Consider the following 17,222-nt stretch of genomic DNA (forward strand, 5'->3'; position numbering starts at 1 on the left):
GCTACTGGCTCTGCCTCAGATCTGCCTACCTGGCTCACATCATCAGAAGTGTTGATCAGAGCCAATCACTAAGCTTTCCCATAGAAAAGCATTGAATTGGCTGAGACTGTCAAGGAGGCAGATCAGGGGCAGAGCCAGCACAAGCCAAACACAGTCCTGGCCAATCAGCATATCCTCATAGAGATGAACTGAATCAATGCGTCTCTATGAGGAAAGTTCAGTGAATGTCAGTCACACTATGCAGCACTGCACTAGGAAGCACCTCTAGTGGCCAGTGGAGGTATCCCCAAGCTGTAATGTGAACACTACATTTTCTCTGAAAAGACAGTTTTTAGTGCAAAAACCTTCAAGGGACTGATTATACTCACCAGAACAAATAAAAAAAAATTGTAGTGTTTCTGGTGGCTATAGTGTCCCTTGAAGTAGAAATAAATTAGAATTATAAATGTATTTATTTTTTAGTTGTAAAATGATCAACTATTATGTTTAAGAACAGCAACCCATGGCAGTTAGACTGCCAAACTCAAATGGGTCTAAAAGAGAGATCAGAGGATCTCCCTGCTAAGGAACATGTGGTCTGCACCTCCAGTAGGTGCAAAACAAGTAATAAATAGGAAGGTGATTGTCATAAAAGAGTCAATGTGAGATCAAATAAATGGAAAATAAAGAACTATAGAGGGTTGTCCCTCAGGAAGGGCTGATGGACAACCTCCAGATGGGTCACCTGTAGCTGTATTACAATGAGATAGGAAATGACCCTAACAAAGGAGCATGGAGGTGTGTTTTTTTTTTTTGGGGGGGGGGGGGGGGGAACCCAGCCAGGTATTGGGTTCTTTTTCAAATAAAGGGTGTTTATTACCACCCTTTTCCCCATTCATGTTACTTGTGTTTGTTGCATTGTATGACCTCCCTGCTTTTTTGTCCCTGTGAGGTGATTTAGTTTTGACCCGTATTGTTGGGTTTTCTCTCATATTGAATGAGGGTTTGTCACCCACAGTGGCTCTAAAGGATTTTTAACTATATGTATTTTATTGACTGTGTCTATATCATAGTAGTAGATCAATTAAAGTTAGGGTTCTCTTATTCCTTTCGTAGTTCTCCCCATAATATATTTCTTTTCTTTTTTTTTTTTTTATGAACCTTTTTGAATTATTAGTAAATTAAGATCAAAACCAACAAACAATTTAGTGGGAGGTAGTCAGCACCATGTAGCATTGAGCAAATGTAGATGAATACATGTTTTTACTTATTTGAGAGTTTACGCCTATTTTGCACATCATAGCTGTAATACTTAACATTCTGAATAGTGTAACAAACCACCTCTTTTACAGGTAGGGTTTCACAGATCTTGCAGTAACCACCGCCTTCTAGGGTATATAAAGTCCAGGACACAGTCAGCTCGGTTTTCCTTTTTTTATTCAATAAGAAAACAGGTGCTTCAAATAATAACAAAAACAAACAAAATCCTTGCTCTTACTAGAGCGGAAATTGCTATCTGCAATTGGGTGGCTTTCCCACTTACCAATTTTCCAAACAAAAGAAATGTCTTTGCAACAAACACAGTTGTAATTCACTCTCCTAGCTGTCTTTTCCTCCCTCACTCTGCAGCAGGCTGCCCTCTTCATTTAAAGGCCTGTCCACTAATTGACTAGCTACAGGTGAGTGTCAATTTAGTTAACTCTTAAGTCTGATCTAAATTGTGGTTTGTTACACAGCAACTAATGCTGTTGGAGCATTGGCCCACCCTACTCTCCAAATACTCCGCCCCAGGGACCCATACCATGTTTTGCAGAACCTCAGCAATGTAGATTGCAAACACTAACATCTCCCTGGGGCATTTAACTGAAAATTCTCAGGTTGCAGTTTAGCAAATCCGGCCTGATGTATCTTCCATCAACCACAATGCCACTTTCACGCTCACAATAGTTTGTCCTCTTTTGTGATTTTCCATTACACATTTTGGTTAAAACAGTAAATATTAGACTGATTTGGCACAAAATGAATTCATACTATTTTTAAATGAAAATGTCAGTTCATATGGGGAGCCTGACTATCAAGCAGACCAGACGTGTGGGGAGCGAGCTCCCACACCTGGCAACTGTAAATCGGTGCTATCCCCGGCCTTATCGCAGATCTGAATACTGCTGTACACTGACACTGAGGGAGTTTCCGTGAGTCGGGTGATACCCTTCTTGTAAATCTCCGGCACCGGACTGAGACCTTGCGGTCTACTTGTGCTCGGAGCTAAGGATAGACTGCCACTCTCCTTGCTCTTTAACTGGCCAGGTGAACTCTAATTCCTGCTGCACCACTTCCCCCCAGGACCAGCGGGTGTTATCCCAGTCCCCGCTGATCTGAACTATCAGGGCGTCCATGGCCTGAATATCATGGCGACAACCGAGTTGCGCAAGATGGCAGACACCTCTGTTATAGGACTGTGGTGCCTGTTGCTGCACTGCTCCGACCTGACCAGCTCACTTGATCGTATGTTGTCTAACATAGAGGGTGCTATACACCACTTCTGTGACAAGCTGGAGGAGCGTGGGAGGTTGGCAGCACTGGACTCTCTGCTGATTAAGGAAGCACAGAGGTTTTAAGAGCAGAAGTTGGTGAGGCCTCATCTGGGCAAGCTACCTACCAAAGCTGCTGCTACTCACCTCAAGGGCCCTCCTAGGCTGAAGGCCAAATGGGGTCCGACCCCACAACACCGCCCACATAAGAGGAGGATTAACAGACCCAAGCGACAACATCTTAAATCTAGAACCCACTCATCCATAACACTCCTTAGCATTTTTTCCTGACCTGTCCAGAGCTACCCTGGAGTTGCGAAGATCCCTGCGCCCACTGACAAAGGAACTCATTGCCCATAAAATGACATACAGCTGAGGTGTGCCAAGAAGCCTACAGAAGGAACATGGCGACCTGAAAATCACCGTCGCTGCCAACAATCCTGCCCTTCTGCAGACCCTTGGGCTATCCACGCAAGTAGCCGCAGCACCGACTCAGCTGACACCTTCGACCTCCACTCCCTGGGATCTCGCGAAGGTTCGCCCATTCGTACCTGCGGCTCACCGAGGAGATCTATCATCAACTCTGGTGTCCTGAACGGTCTGAAAATACTCGCAATACTCTTCATAATTTCTTCAGTTTAAGTGTTTTTTCCTTTTTTTTTCTCTTTTTCATAACTGTTTCTCATATGTTTGCATAATTTGATTAAATTACTGTGAGGTGTTCCTTTGAACACAGTTTGTAGCTCATATCATCGCTGTTTTACACCGTCTGTAGAAGCATACTACCCACGCTCACTCCTGAATCCCCCCCATGGGTAAATCTTGAATACACATACTACTGACCCATCTTAAGGGGGTTCTAGCCTCTACCGAACCACTACAACTTTGCTTAAAGACCTTCATTGACATTGATGCATATGGGTGCTTCCCGCCCTTATTAGCACTCTCCTTACGTCCTACACAGCACTAAGGTGGGGACAGCATTCATTTTAACCTACTGTTTATTTAGATATGTTGATATTTTTTTGTAATCATACTCCTGTCTTATAAACATGTTGCATAACCCAGTTCCCCACCACCCTTCACATGTCTGGGTGCTCATGCTGACTAACTAATTTGTTTCATATCTAATTTAGACGTGCTCGACTAGCTCGACTAACTTTGTTACCTCACCAAAAAATGTGGGCAGTAATCTCATATGCCTTGAACCTGTTAAAATGTGTATCTTACAAGTCTTGTTACTGCTGTTGGGGCATTACAAGAGTGTGTGTGTTAAATATTTGCACCACAAAAATAAAGAAATTAAAAAAAACAATCTAGAACCCACTGTATTTTCCCATATGGGAAGTACTTGGACACTCCGTGCTGCCGAGTCAGTGGCGAAGAGGTGCTGGCTTTCATTTGGGGCTGGAGAGGTACCTCACCCTGGCATAGCGGTGCTTCTCCTTAACCCTGTCTGCACAAGGTGTCGGCTGACTGAGGACTTACCTAAAATGGCACACTCTATAGGCGGGCTGTTTCATTTTTTCCCCAGTCTCAGCAGCATAAGAGTGCAATTTCATTTTAAGATTAGCCTTTTCATTGACCAGAATAATCACTAGTCTAGTTCAAATGTGAATATTTCCCTTTGTATTATTTTTGATTTCATACATACTGGTCACAATCTCCTAGACTTGATTCATGTTTTGCAAGATAGAACTCAATGCAGCATCTCAGACGTTTTATGAGTGATGATATCTCCCCTATGTGGTTATCACCTCTAGAGCACCCTGAACCTAGTTACTCCAGCCTACTGCTACTTGCATTCATATTGTGCCAATGACTAGCTAGCCTACCAGTTTTAAGATCTCTGCCTCTGGTCTGCCCTTTAGTATTATTTTTTGCCTTACTTACTTTGATAGCACTCCTGTCACATCTTAGCCTGTTACTTGACCTTGGCAATTTATTGTGTTTGGCATGTCCAGTCAGCCTACTCTTGCATCTCGCCCTAGTCCTACCTAACTGCTGGGCGTACTTACCTTAGCCAGTTAATGCTTGGTATTAATGTAAAAGCGTGCTATGCTCACGAATGCTTACAATTGTGAATTATGTACCATATACACAAAATAAACTACACCTCCTTTCAGGACGGGTGTGTATACAAAAAGGTGCTAAAGTGAATAAACAGCAGCACCTCCATACACTTGTGTGGAATACCCTCTCACAAACACCCAAAATACAAAATCTGTAAAGTGGTATACACCTTAAATGGAGCAATACAATATATGCAAATGAAGTAAACTTACCCCACATAACCTTGTTAAAATCTTTGACTTGTGATACATATAAAAGATGAAAAAGATATAATATAGTGCAGATGCTATACAAAATTGGATAGAATAAATGGTAGGGAAGTAAGACACTCACATATGAAGGAGCCTATAGATAAATACTGGCTCCGTAACCAGGTTTTTATGATTTTAGGGCAGCAACACACCTCTTGTCCACTTTGAGGTTCTCTCAGAGAAAAAATAAAGGAGGAAAGGTAACCAATGTGTAGTCTGTCAGTGGATACAGGTAAAAAGGTGGAATAGGTATAGAGTCTTACAATCCTGGCTCTGAGGTAAAATGGTATTATCCCAATTTCGTGGGGCTTGCACAGCCCCTATGAAGATTCAGAAGGCTCCAGAGGACTTTAAAAGATTAATCAAATGTATTGTACAATTAAATATAAAACATATGATATAAAATATAACAGTATAAAAGTCCTAAATATGGCCGAAATTAGTTGCACTGTTGCAGAGCTTCTTCAGTCTATCTTTGTTTTTTTTCTCTGAGAGAAGAAAAACCAGAAGACCACACGTGAAGGGGAAGTGGAGTTTAGAAAAAATCCACTCCAACCATACCTTCATGAAAAAAGCAACCCATAAAAATACGAAAACGTAGCTTTTATTAATACCCGTTAAGATAGCCTGAGATAAATATGCCTAGACAATCTTGGCTAATATCCATTGAAAGGACTAAAAATACTGAAGTGAAATGTCAAATTACAGTGTTTAAGATATTAGATACATAGTAACTTTTATAGAATATAAAGAAAAACAGAAAAACAAATATAACTACTACCTGGATAAAATGCAACAACTATAACAAGAAACTACTCCACTATGATTAGTAGAGGGGATAGAAAGCTATTCTATGGCGTATCTAGCGTATAGTACTGAAATCTAGGAGGGAAAAATAGGGAGGTGGGGAAACAAAGTGAAGATACATCTTTTACACCTCATTCGCTTCACTTTGTTCCCCTCCACCCCTCCTACCTCCTTTTTTTATGAAGGTATGGTTGGAGTGAATTTTTCTAAACTCCACTTCCCCTTCACGTGTGGTCTTATGTTTTTTCTCAATCTTATACTTAGGGGTTACCCCCATTTTGTATATAGCAACCTGACACACTCTCCCTTAATCAACTCATGTACAGTTACTTTCTCTGAGAGAACCTCAAAGTGGACAAGAGGTGTGATGCTGCCCTGAAAGCATAAAAGCCTGGTTATGGAGCCAGTATTTATATATAGGCTCCTTCAAATGTGAGCAGGGCCGGATTAACATAGGGGCTGATGGAGCTGCAGCTCCAGGTCCAGGCCCATGGAATAGGCCCATTTAAAAAAAAAATACAAAAAATTACTTTTTTTTTTTTTTTTACACACACTACTTTTAGGTTTGCCACCTGACTGGTATTTTACTGGCACAGCTGGTATTTGAGGCTGCCTAGCCAGTGCCAGTATAGCAGTTATATGGGCAATACAAATGCAGGTATTTTTCTCAGTATAAACGGAAATTACTCTGCAATACCAGCACCGACCAGTAGGGGTCACTGTGTGTGGAGAGAGGCAGGGATAGGAAGTTACAGCATATACCTCCCTGCCTTTCTCTACTACTCACTGATCCATGGGGGAGCAGCTACACAGCACAGAGAGTCCAGACAGGAGCTCTACAGCTCAGGTAAGTGAGGGATGGGGGAAAAGCAGCAGGGAGACATGGGGACACTGATACACTAGGGGGTACTGGGAGACCTGGGGACACTAGTCCCCTAGTCTTCCAGTGTCTCTGTCCCCTAGTCTCCCAGTGTCTGTGCCCCCATGTCTCCCAGTGTCCCTAGTGACTCAGTGTCTCCATGTCTCCCAGTGTCCCCAAGTGTCTCAGTGCCCTATGTCTCCCAGTGTCCCCAAGTGTCTCAGTGCCCCATGTCTCCCAGTGTCCCCAAGTGTCTCAGTGCCCTATGTCTCCCAGTGTCCCCAAGTGTCTCAGTGTCCCCGGGTCTCTCAGTGACACGGGGACACAGGGAGACATGGGGACACTGGGAGAAATGGGAACACTGAGACACTGGGAGACTTGAGGACTGGGAGACATGGGGACACTGACACTGTGATACATAGGGACACTGAGAGACTGGGTGACTTGCGAGACTGAGACACTGGGAGACAGGGAGACACTGTGAGCAATCCATCTAAACAGCAGAATCTAACTGTGAGTAGTTTGTTGGTGATTTTACAGAATTTTCTCTTATGTCACTCCTTGTGATTTACATCATGTGATGTCACGCATAACTAATTAATTATTCAAATGTATAAGGCTGGTATTTTTTTCCAAGAAAGGTGGCAATCCTAACTACTCTTCACATACTTTTGCTTAAAGGAACACTAGAGGGTCAGGAACACAATCATGTATTTCTGACCTTATATGTTAAAACCACAATTTATCCCCCCTGGCCCCCTCTTGCCTCCCTAAATATAGTAAACTCTTACTTGTATTAAAGTATGCAGCTGCTGGCTCTGTCCCTGTCTGCCTCTGAACAGACTCTGTCTGCTGACATCATCAGAAGTGGTGGTCTGCGCAAATTACAATGCTTCCCCATAGGATTGGCTGAGACTGTCAACTAGGCAGATCAGGGGCAGAGCCAGCACAAGTCAAACATAGCCCTGGCCAATCAGCATATCCTCATGAAGATAAACTGATTCAATGCATCTCTATGAGGAAAGTTCAGTGTCTGCATGCAGAGGGTGGAGACACTGAATGGCGGTGCTGCACACTAGGCAGTACTGCCCCAGGAGGCACCTCTAGCAGCCATCTAAGGAGTGGCCATCAGAGTTATTTTCTCTGAAAAGACAGTGCTTACTGCAAAATGCTGTAGTTGTTCTGGTGACTATAGTGTCCCTTTAAGTTTGGAAGCTTAAGAGGGATGCATGAGAACAAAATCTGTGTGGACTGGCTGACAATAAAATAAGTTTAGATAATGCAGACTTTGGTCTCTCTAACACTGTGGCATGTCCCCTTTCTTCTAAACTCACTACATACAGCTTTTCTCTGTCTCAGACTATATACCAGGAACTTCTGCCTGCTAGTAAGATGATAAGAAGACAAGTGGACATGTGAGTGCTAGGGGACAGTCCTTAGAAAGCGTGGAGTAGGCGCATCATTTGATGCATTTATGTCAAGCTCAGGATGCTGCCTGCATAGTATGCCCTTAGTTGGACAGCCTGCATGATTGACAGGCAGTCTGGCATGCATTCATGCCAGGCTGGCCTTCCAATTCTTTGGACAAACATGCCCCCTTTTTGGGCATGTTCACCCCTTTTGGCAGGTCTGGTCACGTGATCCGTGCCAGTGTCCCACTCTTTTACCCTGCACATTGATTCCTGCTTCACTGGACACTGCTGTTAGGGGATATGGATTTACTTGAAAGCATAAATTAGAGAGAGATTAGCATAGAGTATGTGTTTTCGTATAGCTGCATCCTTTGAGTTTCCCTCCAACACCATCTTCATCAGATACGTGACGCTTGGGAGGTATGATTGTTTTAGTGTTTTTGGTCGATAAGATTCTGTAAATAGGCCCATCATAATTGTCAGCACCAGGCCCACGGCCACGAGGCTCTTAATCTGGCCCTGAATTTGAGTGTTTTACTTCCCTACAATTTATTTTTATTTTTTTTACTTGGCACATAGAAACTGTACATTTTTATTTTTAACAAGCAAGGCTGGCATGTCAACATCACTGTGGAAATAATTAGTCAAAAGGACATGTGCACAAGTCCTCTACCCTCTGTTCATCTGGAGGTGCCGGACTATGAGATATGTGTTCAGGCTTAATAGCAGGATCAACATTTCCGCAGCTAACTTCACCCAGATGGCATCAAAAACGTAGTCAGCTAACTCTTCACATCCCACTCTTCTCTGCATTGGTCAGATGAGCACGAGACGTCCACCATTTTAAGAGTAGTGGCGTACCTGCACGTTGTTATCGCTTGATCACAGCGTGTTACCGGGGCCTCTGGGATGTAGCCAGGGCTCGAGTCCTGCGGGAACGCGTGGGAACGGCGTTCCTGCACTTTTTTCATGGCAGGAACGCCGTTCCCTTTGCTCCTGCAGGACAAAGGCAGGTGCCTTTTGAGCCCAGCCGGTGCTCCTCCTGAGCAGAGCCTTCACTATGCAAGCGGGCGCGGCGTCGCATAGTGAAGGAGTCAGGACTCAGGAGCGGACGGACGACGGAGGACTTACTTCCGGGTTGCTCCTCCTCCGACCTCCCCTGCCCTTTGCGTACGCGGCTACGTGGAGTGATGTGACGTCACGCGGAGGCGGAGTCACGGAGTGTAACGCTAGGAGGAGGGAGATGAAGCCAACAGCCAAGCCAAGCCAGCCAGCACCCACCCCTGAGGCCAAGCCAGCCCTGAGTCAGAACTGTAAGTATATTTTACTACTATTGGAGGCTGGGTGGTTGGAGGGGGGGGGGGGATGCAGATGGGGGCTGGGTGGTTGGAGGGGGGGTAGGGTGGATGCAGATGGGGGCTGGGTGGTTGGGGGGGTAGGGTGGATGCAGATGGGGGCTGGGTGGTTGGAGGGGGGATGGGTGGTTGGGGGGGTAGGGTGGATGCAGATGGAGGCTGGGTGGTTGGAGAGGGGGGTAGGGTGTATGCAGATGGAGGCTGGGTGGTTGGAGGGGGGGTAGGGTGGATGGAGATGGAGGCTGGGTGGTTGGAGGAGGGGTAGGGTGGATGCAGATGGAGGCTGGGTGGTTGGAGAGGGGGGTAGGGTGTATGCAGATGGAGGCTGGGTGGTTGGAGGGGGGTAGGGTGGATGGAGATGGAGGCTGGGTGGTTGGAGGAGGGGTAGGGTGGATGCAGATGGAGGCTGGGTGGTTGGAGGAGGGGTAGGGTGGATGCAGATGGAGGCTGGGTGGTTGGAGGGGGGTAGGGTGGATGCAGATGGAGGCTGGGTGGTTGGAGAGGGGGTAGGGTGGATGCAGATGGGGGCTGGGTGGTTGGAGAGGGGGTTGGAGTACACGTACAATGATATTAATTAAATATATATATAATTTTCATTATATATATATATATATATATATATATTTATATATAATATAAAATAAGTATGTAAATACGTTAAAAAATAAAATTAAATAAATAAATATGTGTGTGTAAATTCGTTCTAACTATTTTAAAATTAATATATATATATATATATATATATATATCAAAATACATGTATAACTAAATAATATATATATATATACATAACTATATATACCTATATATAAATAAAAAGAATTTAAAAATAATATATATATATATATATATATATATATATATATATATATATATATATATAAATAATAATTCTACGTATATATTTATGTAATAATTTTACATAATTAGGTATTTTTATTAATTAAAATTTGTGGGACCTGCCTGACAACCCAGGCTGAAAGTCCAGGGAATTTAATTTGTTAGCACTATATTTAACTGTTACTTTCCAAGACACCCTAAAACCTGTACATGGGGGGTATTGTTTTACTCGGAAGACTTTGCTGAACACACATATTAGTGTTTTCAAACAGTAAAATGTATTACAGCGATGATATCGTCGGTGAAAGTGCATTTTTCACACACAAATGGCACTTACACGGACGATATAATTGTTGTGATATGTTTTACTGTTTTTAAACACTAATATTTGTGTTCATCGAAGTCTCCCGTGTATAACAGTACCCCTCATGTACAGGTTTTATGGGGTTTTCAAAAGTTACAGAGTCAAATATAAGGCTTGCTTTTCAGTTTTTTTCTAATTGAAATTTGCCAGGTTGGTTATGTTGCCTTTGAGACTGTACGGTAGCCCAGGAATGAAAATTACCCCCATGATGGCAGACCATTTGCAATAGTAGACAACCCAAGGTATTGCAAATGTGGTATGTTCAGTCTTATTTAGTAGCTACTTAGTCACAGTTACTAAAAAAAAAGACTGGACAAACCCCATTGCAATACTTTGGGTTGTCTACTTTTGCAAATGGTATGCCATCATGGGGGTAATTCTTATTCCTGGGCTACCATACGGTCTCAAAGGCAACATAACCAATCTTGTGAATTTCAATGCACTGAAAATTTTCTGCGAAATATATATTTATTTGGGGGGGGGTGGCAGTGGATCTTGGGTGAGTTCCCACACTTTTTTCCCCAGGACTTGACCCCTGGACTTGACCCCCTAGCCTACCATTTATTCTATCCACTTTTGTATACCATCTGCACTATATTGTATATTTCTTACCTTTTATATGTATCACAAGTCAAGGATTTTAACAAGGTTACGTGAGGTAAGATTACCCCATTTGCATATATATTTTAGCACTCCACTTAAGGTGTAGGTTTTACTTATACCACTTTATGTACCATATATGTCTTGCTAATGCTGTTGGGGCATGGTTGGAATGGTTGTTCTGCTTATGCACATAAAAAATAAAGATTGACAACAACAACAACAAAAAATTCAGTTTATAGTTAAAATCATTCTGAATACTCCGACATTTCAAGTTATAAGTTGCATATGGAATGTCAGATGTTATGTTATATATCTTTTTTTCTAATTAGTCCAAAATTAGACAAACCTTCCTAGCCTTTCAAACAAACTTCTATGAATACCATTCATACTATATATATAAGTTTGAATTAGATTTAAACTGGTTTAATCGGATACTTCAAGTAAGATATTATAAAAGGACAATTCAAAAATGATGTTGATCATTATGTGAATCAAAATGAGATTCACTGGATATTTAAGACTTTTTACTTGAAAGTATCTTCTGTATAGGTGAAACGTGTTAGTGTGTTACTTATTTTTTATTTGTTTAGTAAAATTAATCAGCATTTGCATCCCTGGACCTTCATTGGACATCTTTTATTGGAGAAGCTGTATCTCGCATTCCCGGGTGGGGGACAAACCCACTATGCTGTAAAGGACTGAGCAATCCCTATTTGCTCATCCATTGTGAGTATATCTCTCTCTTTATTTTATTTGTTTTATTAATACAGAGAACACTATTCCTGTTCTTTTATATCCCTTATACACCACCGGAGCATCATTTGGAATACACCACGTGGATTATTCAGGACCATCCTAACATCCACAGACGGGGATTATATTGTCCATACGCTGTGATCTGGAGCTGATATTGAGCTCCAGAAAAGTGTGAGTGCAATATATTTATTCCTTATATTCTGCCTCTGCTGTTATAGACCTACTACACTATATTAGTATTCCTGTCCATTTTGTTTTCTCCCTTATATTGTATCCATTGGACTCCACACAAGGATTTTAATTGTTAAGCGCTGATTCCCTACATCCCCCGTTTTACAAACTTTGCAATGTACAACATAAATTATGATACAAAGCTTACAAGATTATTCAATAAAATGAGAATTCAAAGTGAATTTAAATTTTAAGGCCATAATAGGTGATTTAAAAAAATTATCTAAGTCAGCTATGCTTCTACTTCATCTGCTTTGGCCTTAAATTTGCAACTAACTGACTTCATTTTGGATTCTTACTTTATTAAATAACCCCGTTAGTTTTATATTAGTTAATATTCAATGAAAGTCTTTCAGGAATGTAGGATTTGGAGGGATGATGAATTTATAAAACATTTTATAAAAGGATATGCTTGAAATTTCAACTTCATAGCTCCCTCGGGCTTTACACACAGACTTTGAATGGAGGTTATTTTTGAGTAGTGTGTGTTGCCAACATTCCAATCTTCTCTTTTATTTATTGAGGTTTAGAGGCATACAATTGTCACAACATGGAAATCCACTTGAGAGGCATAAAATTGGCACACTATGGCAATCATTTTTAGATAGATAAAATTGCCACATCTTGGCAGCTTTTAGATGCATAACATTGGCACATCATGGCAATCAGTTTTAGAGGCATACAACTGGCACACAATGGAATTCATCTTTAGAAGCAAACAACTGGCACACCATGACAATCAGCTATAGAGGCATAGCATTGGCACACCAGGCCAATCATTTTTAGATGTGTAAAATTGTGAGCGTGACTGTGTGGGGGAGGAGAGGGTGACCGTGTGGGGGTGAAGTGAGGGTTACAGTGTGGGGGAAGTGAGAGTGACGGTGTGAGGAGGAAGCAAGGGTGAAAGTGTGTGGGGGGAGAGGGTGACAGTGTGTGGGGGGTGAGGGTGACAGTGGTGGGAGGAGGTAAGGGGGATTTTTCCCTGTCACAGAGGAACCCCGCACATCTCCCGAGTCCCTGGCGGCCATAGATGCGTGGGTCACCGCTACCCACCAAAAATAACCTGGGTATCCACCAGTGGGTCACAACCCACACTTTGGAAAACCCTGTGCTTGAAGCTATAGTGTAAATACATATTAACAAAACATTGTATTTAAACCCCTTATTAAATAATTAATTCAAGGTTTCTGAGGCACAAAGAGTCCATGCAGTCCATATGCGAACTTTACAGGAATTACAGCTCTTCCCATCTCCATAAAGCTTTTTGCATCTAATATAAGCAGATATGTATTTTTCTCCTGAAATGAAACAAAATATAAAGTTGGCACAGAATCACAGAGCATCTTGGGAATCACAGAGCATCCGGTATAGCAGTAGTATCGCAAAGCTGGCGTGAGAATTAGAATAGATATTTCTCAAGATGCTTATCAGTCCGAAACAGGCTAAGCAATCTGTGATAAATCAGCCGCTATCTACACAGCTATATAGCTTGGAAAAGAAAATCCTGGGATGTGATCAAAAAGAGCCAAAATCCAACCATGGACCGTGCAAGTTCTGGTCCAGGATTTGAATACTTTCATGTCCAGGAGTGATGTTTTTATATACATTGCCTAATTCAACAACAGCGGTTGTATATTGTCTGCAAATGCAAAAGTTCAGTGCTTGTGTAAAGACTTGTTAGATGTGACATTCTCAATACTAACCTGCCGTGGAGAGACAACAACAGACAGGATCACACCATCATCTTCTTCATTGGCATCTGGACATGGTACAAATACTGGCTCAGAAGGGTAGAAGCCATCTTCTTGCCATACCTTAAAACCCAGGAAATGCAAATATTTGTTATGTTTTTTTGTGAACAATAAACCATACACATATCATTTACCATGCACACAAAATTGCTATAATCCAGTATTTGAGGGGGTCACAAAAGTTTAACACCCACTGTCACTCTCACATACGTCTTGTCTTTCTCCAACTCAAATGACTCTGCTTAGAATACTTCCCCAAGCAGAGCAAACCCCCTATAAAGGGGGCTTTCTGGCCAGTACATTGCAATAGAATTGAATAATATTGGTCACTGTATTGCTAATTGAATTCAGGGCTGATGTGGTGCAAGGATTCCTGCCGCCCTAGGCAAAGATCCATTTTGCTGCCCCCTCATGTCACTCACTCACTGACATTTAAAAAAATGTATGGAACTGCACTCACTCCCATCAGTCAGAGCCAGGGTGCTTACTGTACCAGAACCAAACACCAGATTCCCAAGATCAATTGAATAAAATAAAAGAGGTCCAGGCACTCCTTGGTTCAAGACAGGCACTTTATTGGAACCACAGCAACGTTTCGACCGTATAGGTCTTTATCAAGCTAACAAATACACCAACTGACAAATAATATACAGGTGAATCAATTAACAAGCAATACATATGTGGATGCATACAATTGGCAAACAGATAACAGCTGTACATCATTGCACTCACTCACTGACAGACACACACAGAAACTCACTGACAGACACACACACACACACACACACACAAACACACACACACTTATTGACAGATAGACATACACTCATTCACTGACAGACACACACAGACACTTACTGACAGATAGACAGACACTCACTGATAGACTTACACTCACTCACTGACACACACATACACACACAAAAACACACACTCACTGATAGACATACATACACTCACTCACTGACAGACAGACAGACACTCACTGACATACGTACACTCAGTCACTGACAGGCACACACACACAGACACTCACTGACAGATATACACTCACTCACTGACAGACACACACAGTAACAGGCAAATACTCACTGCTTGCCTGCTTTGCCTTACCTAGCGTACAGCTTCAGGGGCGCCCTGAGGTGGCGATATGGCCACCTCCTGGCCCCCCTGTGACAGAGATCCCCTCGGCGCCCCCAGCTTTGGGCACCTTGAGGATCATCCTGCGCAGGGGGAGGGCTGCTTGACAGCTGCTCACACAGAGACGCAGCCCCAGACAGCCCCTGACAGAGGGAGCCCACCTAGTTCGCCTGACGGTGGCGCCGGCCCTGATTGTAAATATATATCAGTATCCTATGATGTTGCAATATTCTGGGCAAAGTGCACGTGTCTTGCCACATGACTCAGGACATTCCTGAGTGGGCTGATGTCTTGTAAGCTGTACTCTCGCATGTAGTCTTGTAGATACAATTATAAAAGTTGGGACTCGTTTTTTTGATCAGAAGTTTTATCCGGTAAGCAGACGTGCATAATTAACTCATGGCCAAAGGCTGACCGGAGCTTTACAGCCTAGAGTGTAGACCTCGATGTTGTGTATTAATTGTGATGTATTCTTCCTTAATTTTTATAGATATTCTTTATTGAATCTATTGATCTATGTAATGAAAACCTTTATGATTCGCCCACTCAATTGGTGTCATATCATGCACCTATTCTTGAACCTTATAAATATATAGCAAAACAGTCACTCCATCCATTATTACAAAATGTGCTTACATAGGAATATCACTGCAACCTCAGAACATGTGTTGCAGTTGCTGTGATTGTGATCTGTTGTCACTAAATAATGCAATCCAATCCACCTTATAGTAAGTTTAAAAACATTTATTACATACTTTTTAATTTTTATTTTGCTTTATTTTGGTTCGTTTTTTTGCTTAAAAGTGTTTGCTTGCTGGTTAAATGAAAAAAAAATTGTCAAGTGATGTATGTCCCTTTACCTGAGTGCAGGAACCAGAGGATTATTATTTTACAACTTATGATGAATATTAAAAATGTACCATCACACAAAAGCAATTTATTTAAAAATATATATGTATTCTCTACACATAGCAGCTATTAGACCCTAGGTTGCAATAGGTCATCGCAGAAGAGCAAACAAAACTAAAACAAAAGGATTGGTCAAATGTGTCGCAATGCTGATTACCGTGACTTGCTTGGTCCCGACATCCACTTTAAGAAGAGAGGTGCCTGCAAAGTGCTGGAAACCACATCCATAAAAATACCGATACTTCTTGGTGTTATATTTCAAATAGTTGATAGCAGGGAATTCTAAGCCTCCCAGATCCTCCAGTGTAGAGCCATAGAGATCCTCTTGTGTGCACCACACCTAAAAGAAATTGTAGACAATGCTGATGTGATGCTTTTTTTGTATTGATGTACCGGTAAATGTCATGAACTGCATTACAAGTGCTACGTGAGCACGTGAAATCATGATCTGGTGCTACACATTCACTCCTGCTCGCTCAGCTCTGTTATCTGGTGTCAGGAGGACGGAGGCAAAAATCGGGTTTTACACGGTGTGACTTTGTGGCTTAACTGGTCTGCGTAGCAAAAAACAAGGGGTCATCCATTGAGACTTCTTAAAAGACTTCATTCCAATAAGAGCAATATAAATATGGGATTTAGAGTCCTCTTTCAAGAGTCTGATTTATAATATTGAGTAGATATGTTAAAAAGGTAGATAATTAGTTTTTTTCTTTTAAGAACAGCAGAGCACACTACTCAGGGCCTTAATAATGCAGACACTACTTCACATCATCTTCTTGATCCAATATTTTTTTTTTATTAATTTCCTGTTCTAAAGCACAACTAAATATAAACTCAAGTTGTTTTTCTGCTTTATTTTTAAAACAACAGCAGATACAGAAATGTGTTATATATACTTTATTGATAAATAGCCCCCATTGTTGCCTCTATATTGGTTTTCAATAGTTCTTACCTTCCCATCAGCTTTTCTTACAATAGAAGCAGTTGTATAACTCAAGGGATTGAAGGCTACATCTTGTGGAGAGTTGCAGTCAATATTCAGAGGAAACACATATCTGCGAGGAAGAGAGTTCGGGACTGTGTTGTATACCTGTCAAAGACAAAATATAGATAAATCAATAATGCAGTCTTACACCAGACCTACCAAATCTTTGGAAACTCACCTGCCACTTGTCTAATTCCAAAACCATCCATGGGTCTTCCTGCCTATATACTAATGTAGAAAACTCATCTCTTTTCTGCTAGTCTCATAGAAGAAGGAACACAGGAATATTGAAAGAACTTAAACATCTCGTTAGATGTCCTACATGGGAGAGCAGTCCCTGCTTTACAAAGCTGATCTGAAAACCAGACCCAGAATC

At 41.8% G+C, this 17,222-nt stretch overlaps 1 protein-coding gene across 1 annotated transcript in view; it reads right to left on the minus strand.

Moving 5' to 3' along the window:
- Positions 1-13,239: 13,239 nt before the first annotated feature.
- LOC134576971 (carotenoid-cleaving dioxygenase, mitochondrial-like) overlaps positions 13,240-17,222 on the minus strand; it is a 29,816-nt gene continuing 25,833 nt past the window's right edge. The window contains exons 8-11 of the mRNA XM_063435626.1: positions 16,814-16,951; positions 16,019-16,201; positions 13,765-13,875; positions 13,240-13,359 (exon numbers count right to left, since the gene is read on the minus strand). Coding sequence (XP_063291696.1) covers positions 13,240-13,359; positions 13,765-13,875; positions 16,019-16,201; positions 16,814-16,951 — 552 coding nt within the window. The remainder of the gene's footprint in view (positions 13,360-13,764; positions 13,876-16,018; positions 16,202-16,813; positions 16,952-17,222) is intronic.

Source organism: Pelobates fuscus, chromosome 11, assembly GCF_036172605.1.
Source record: "Pelobates fuscus isolate aPelFus1 chromosome 11, aPelFus1.pri, whole genome shotgun sequence".
Taxonomy (NCBI): Eukaryota; Metazoa; Chordata; class Amphibia; order Anura; family Pelobatidae; genus Pelobates; species Pelobates fuscus.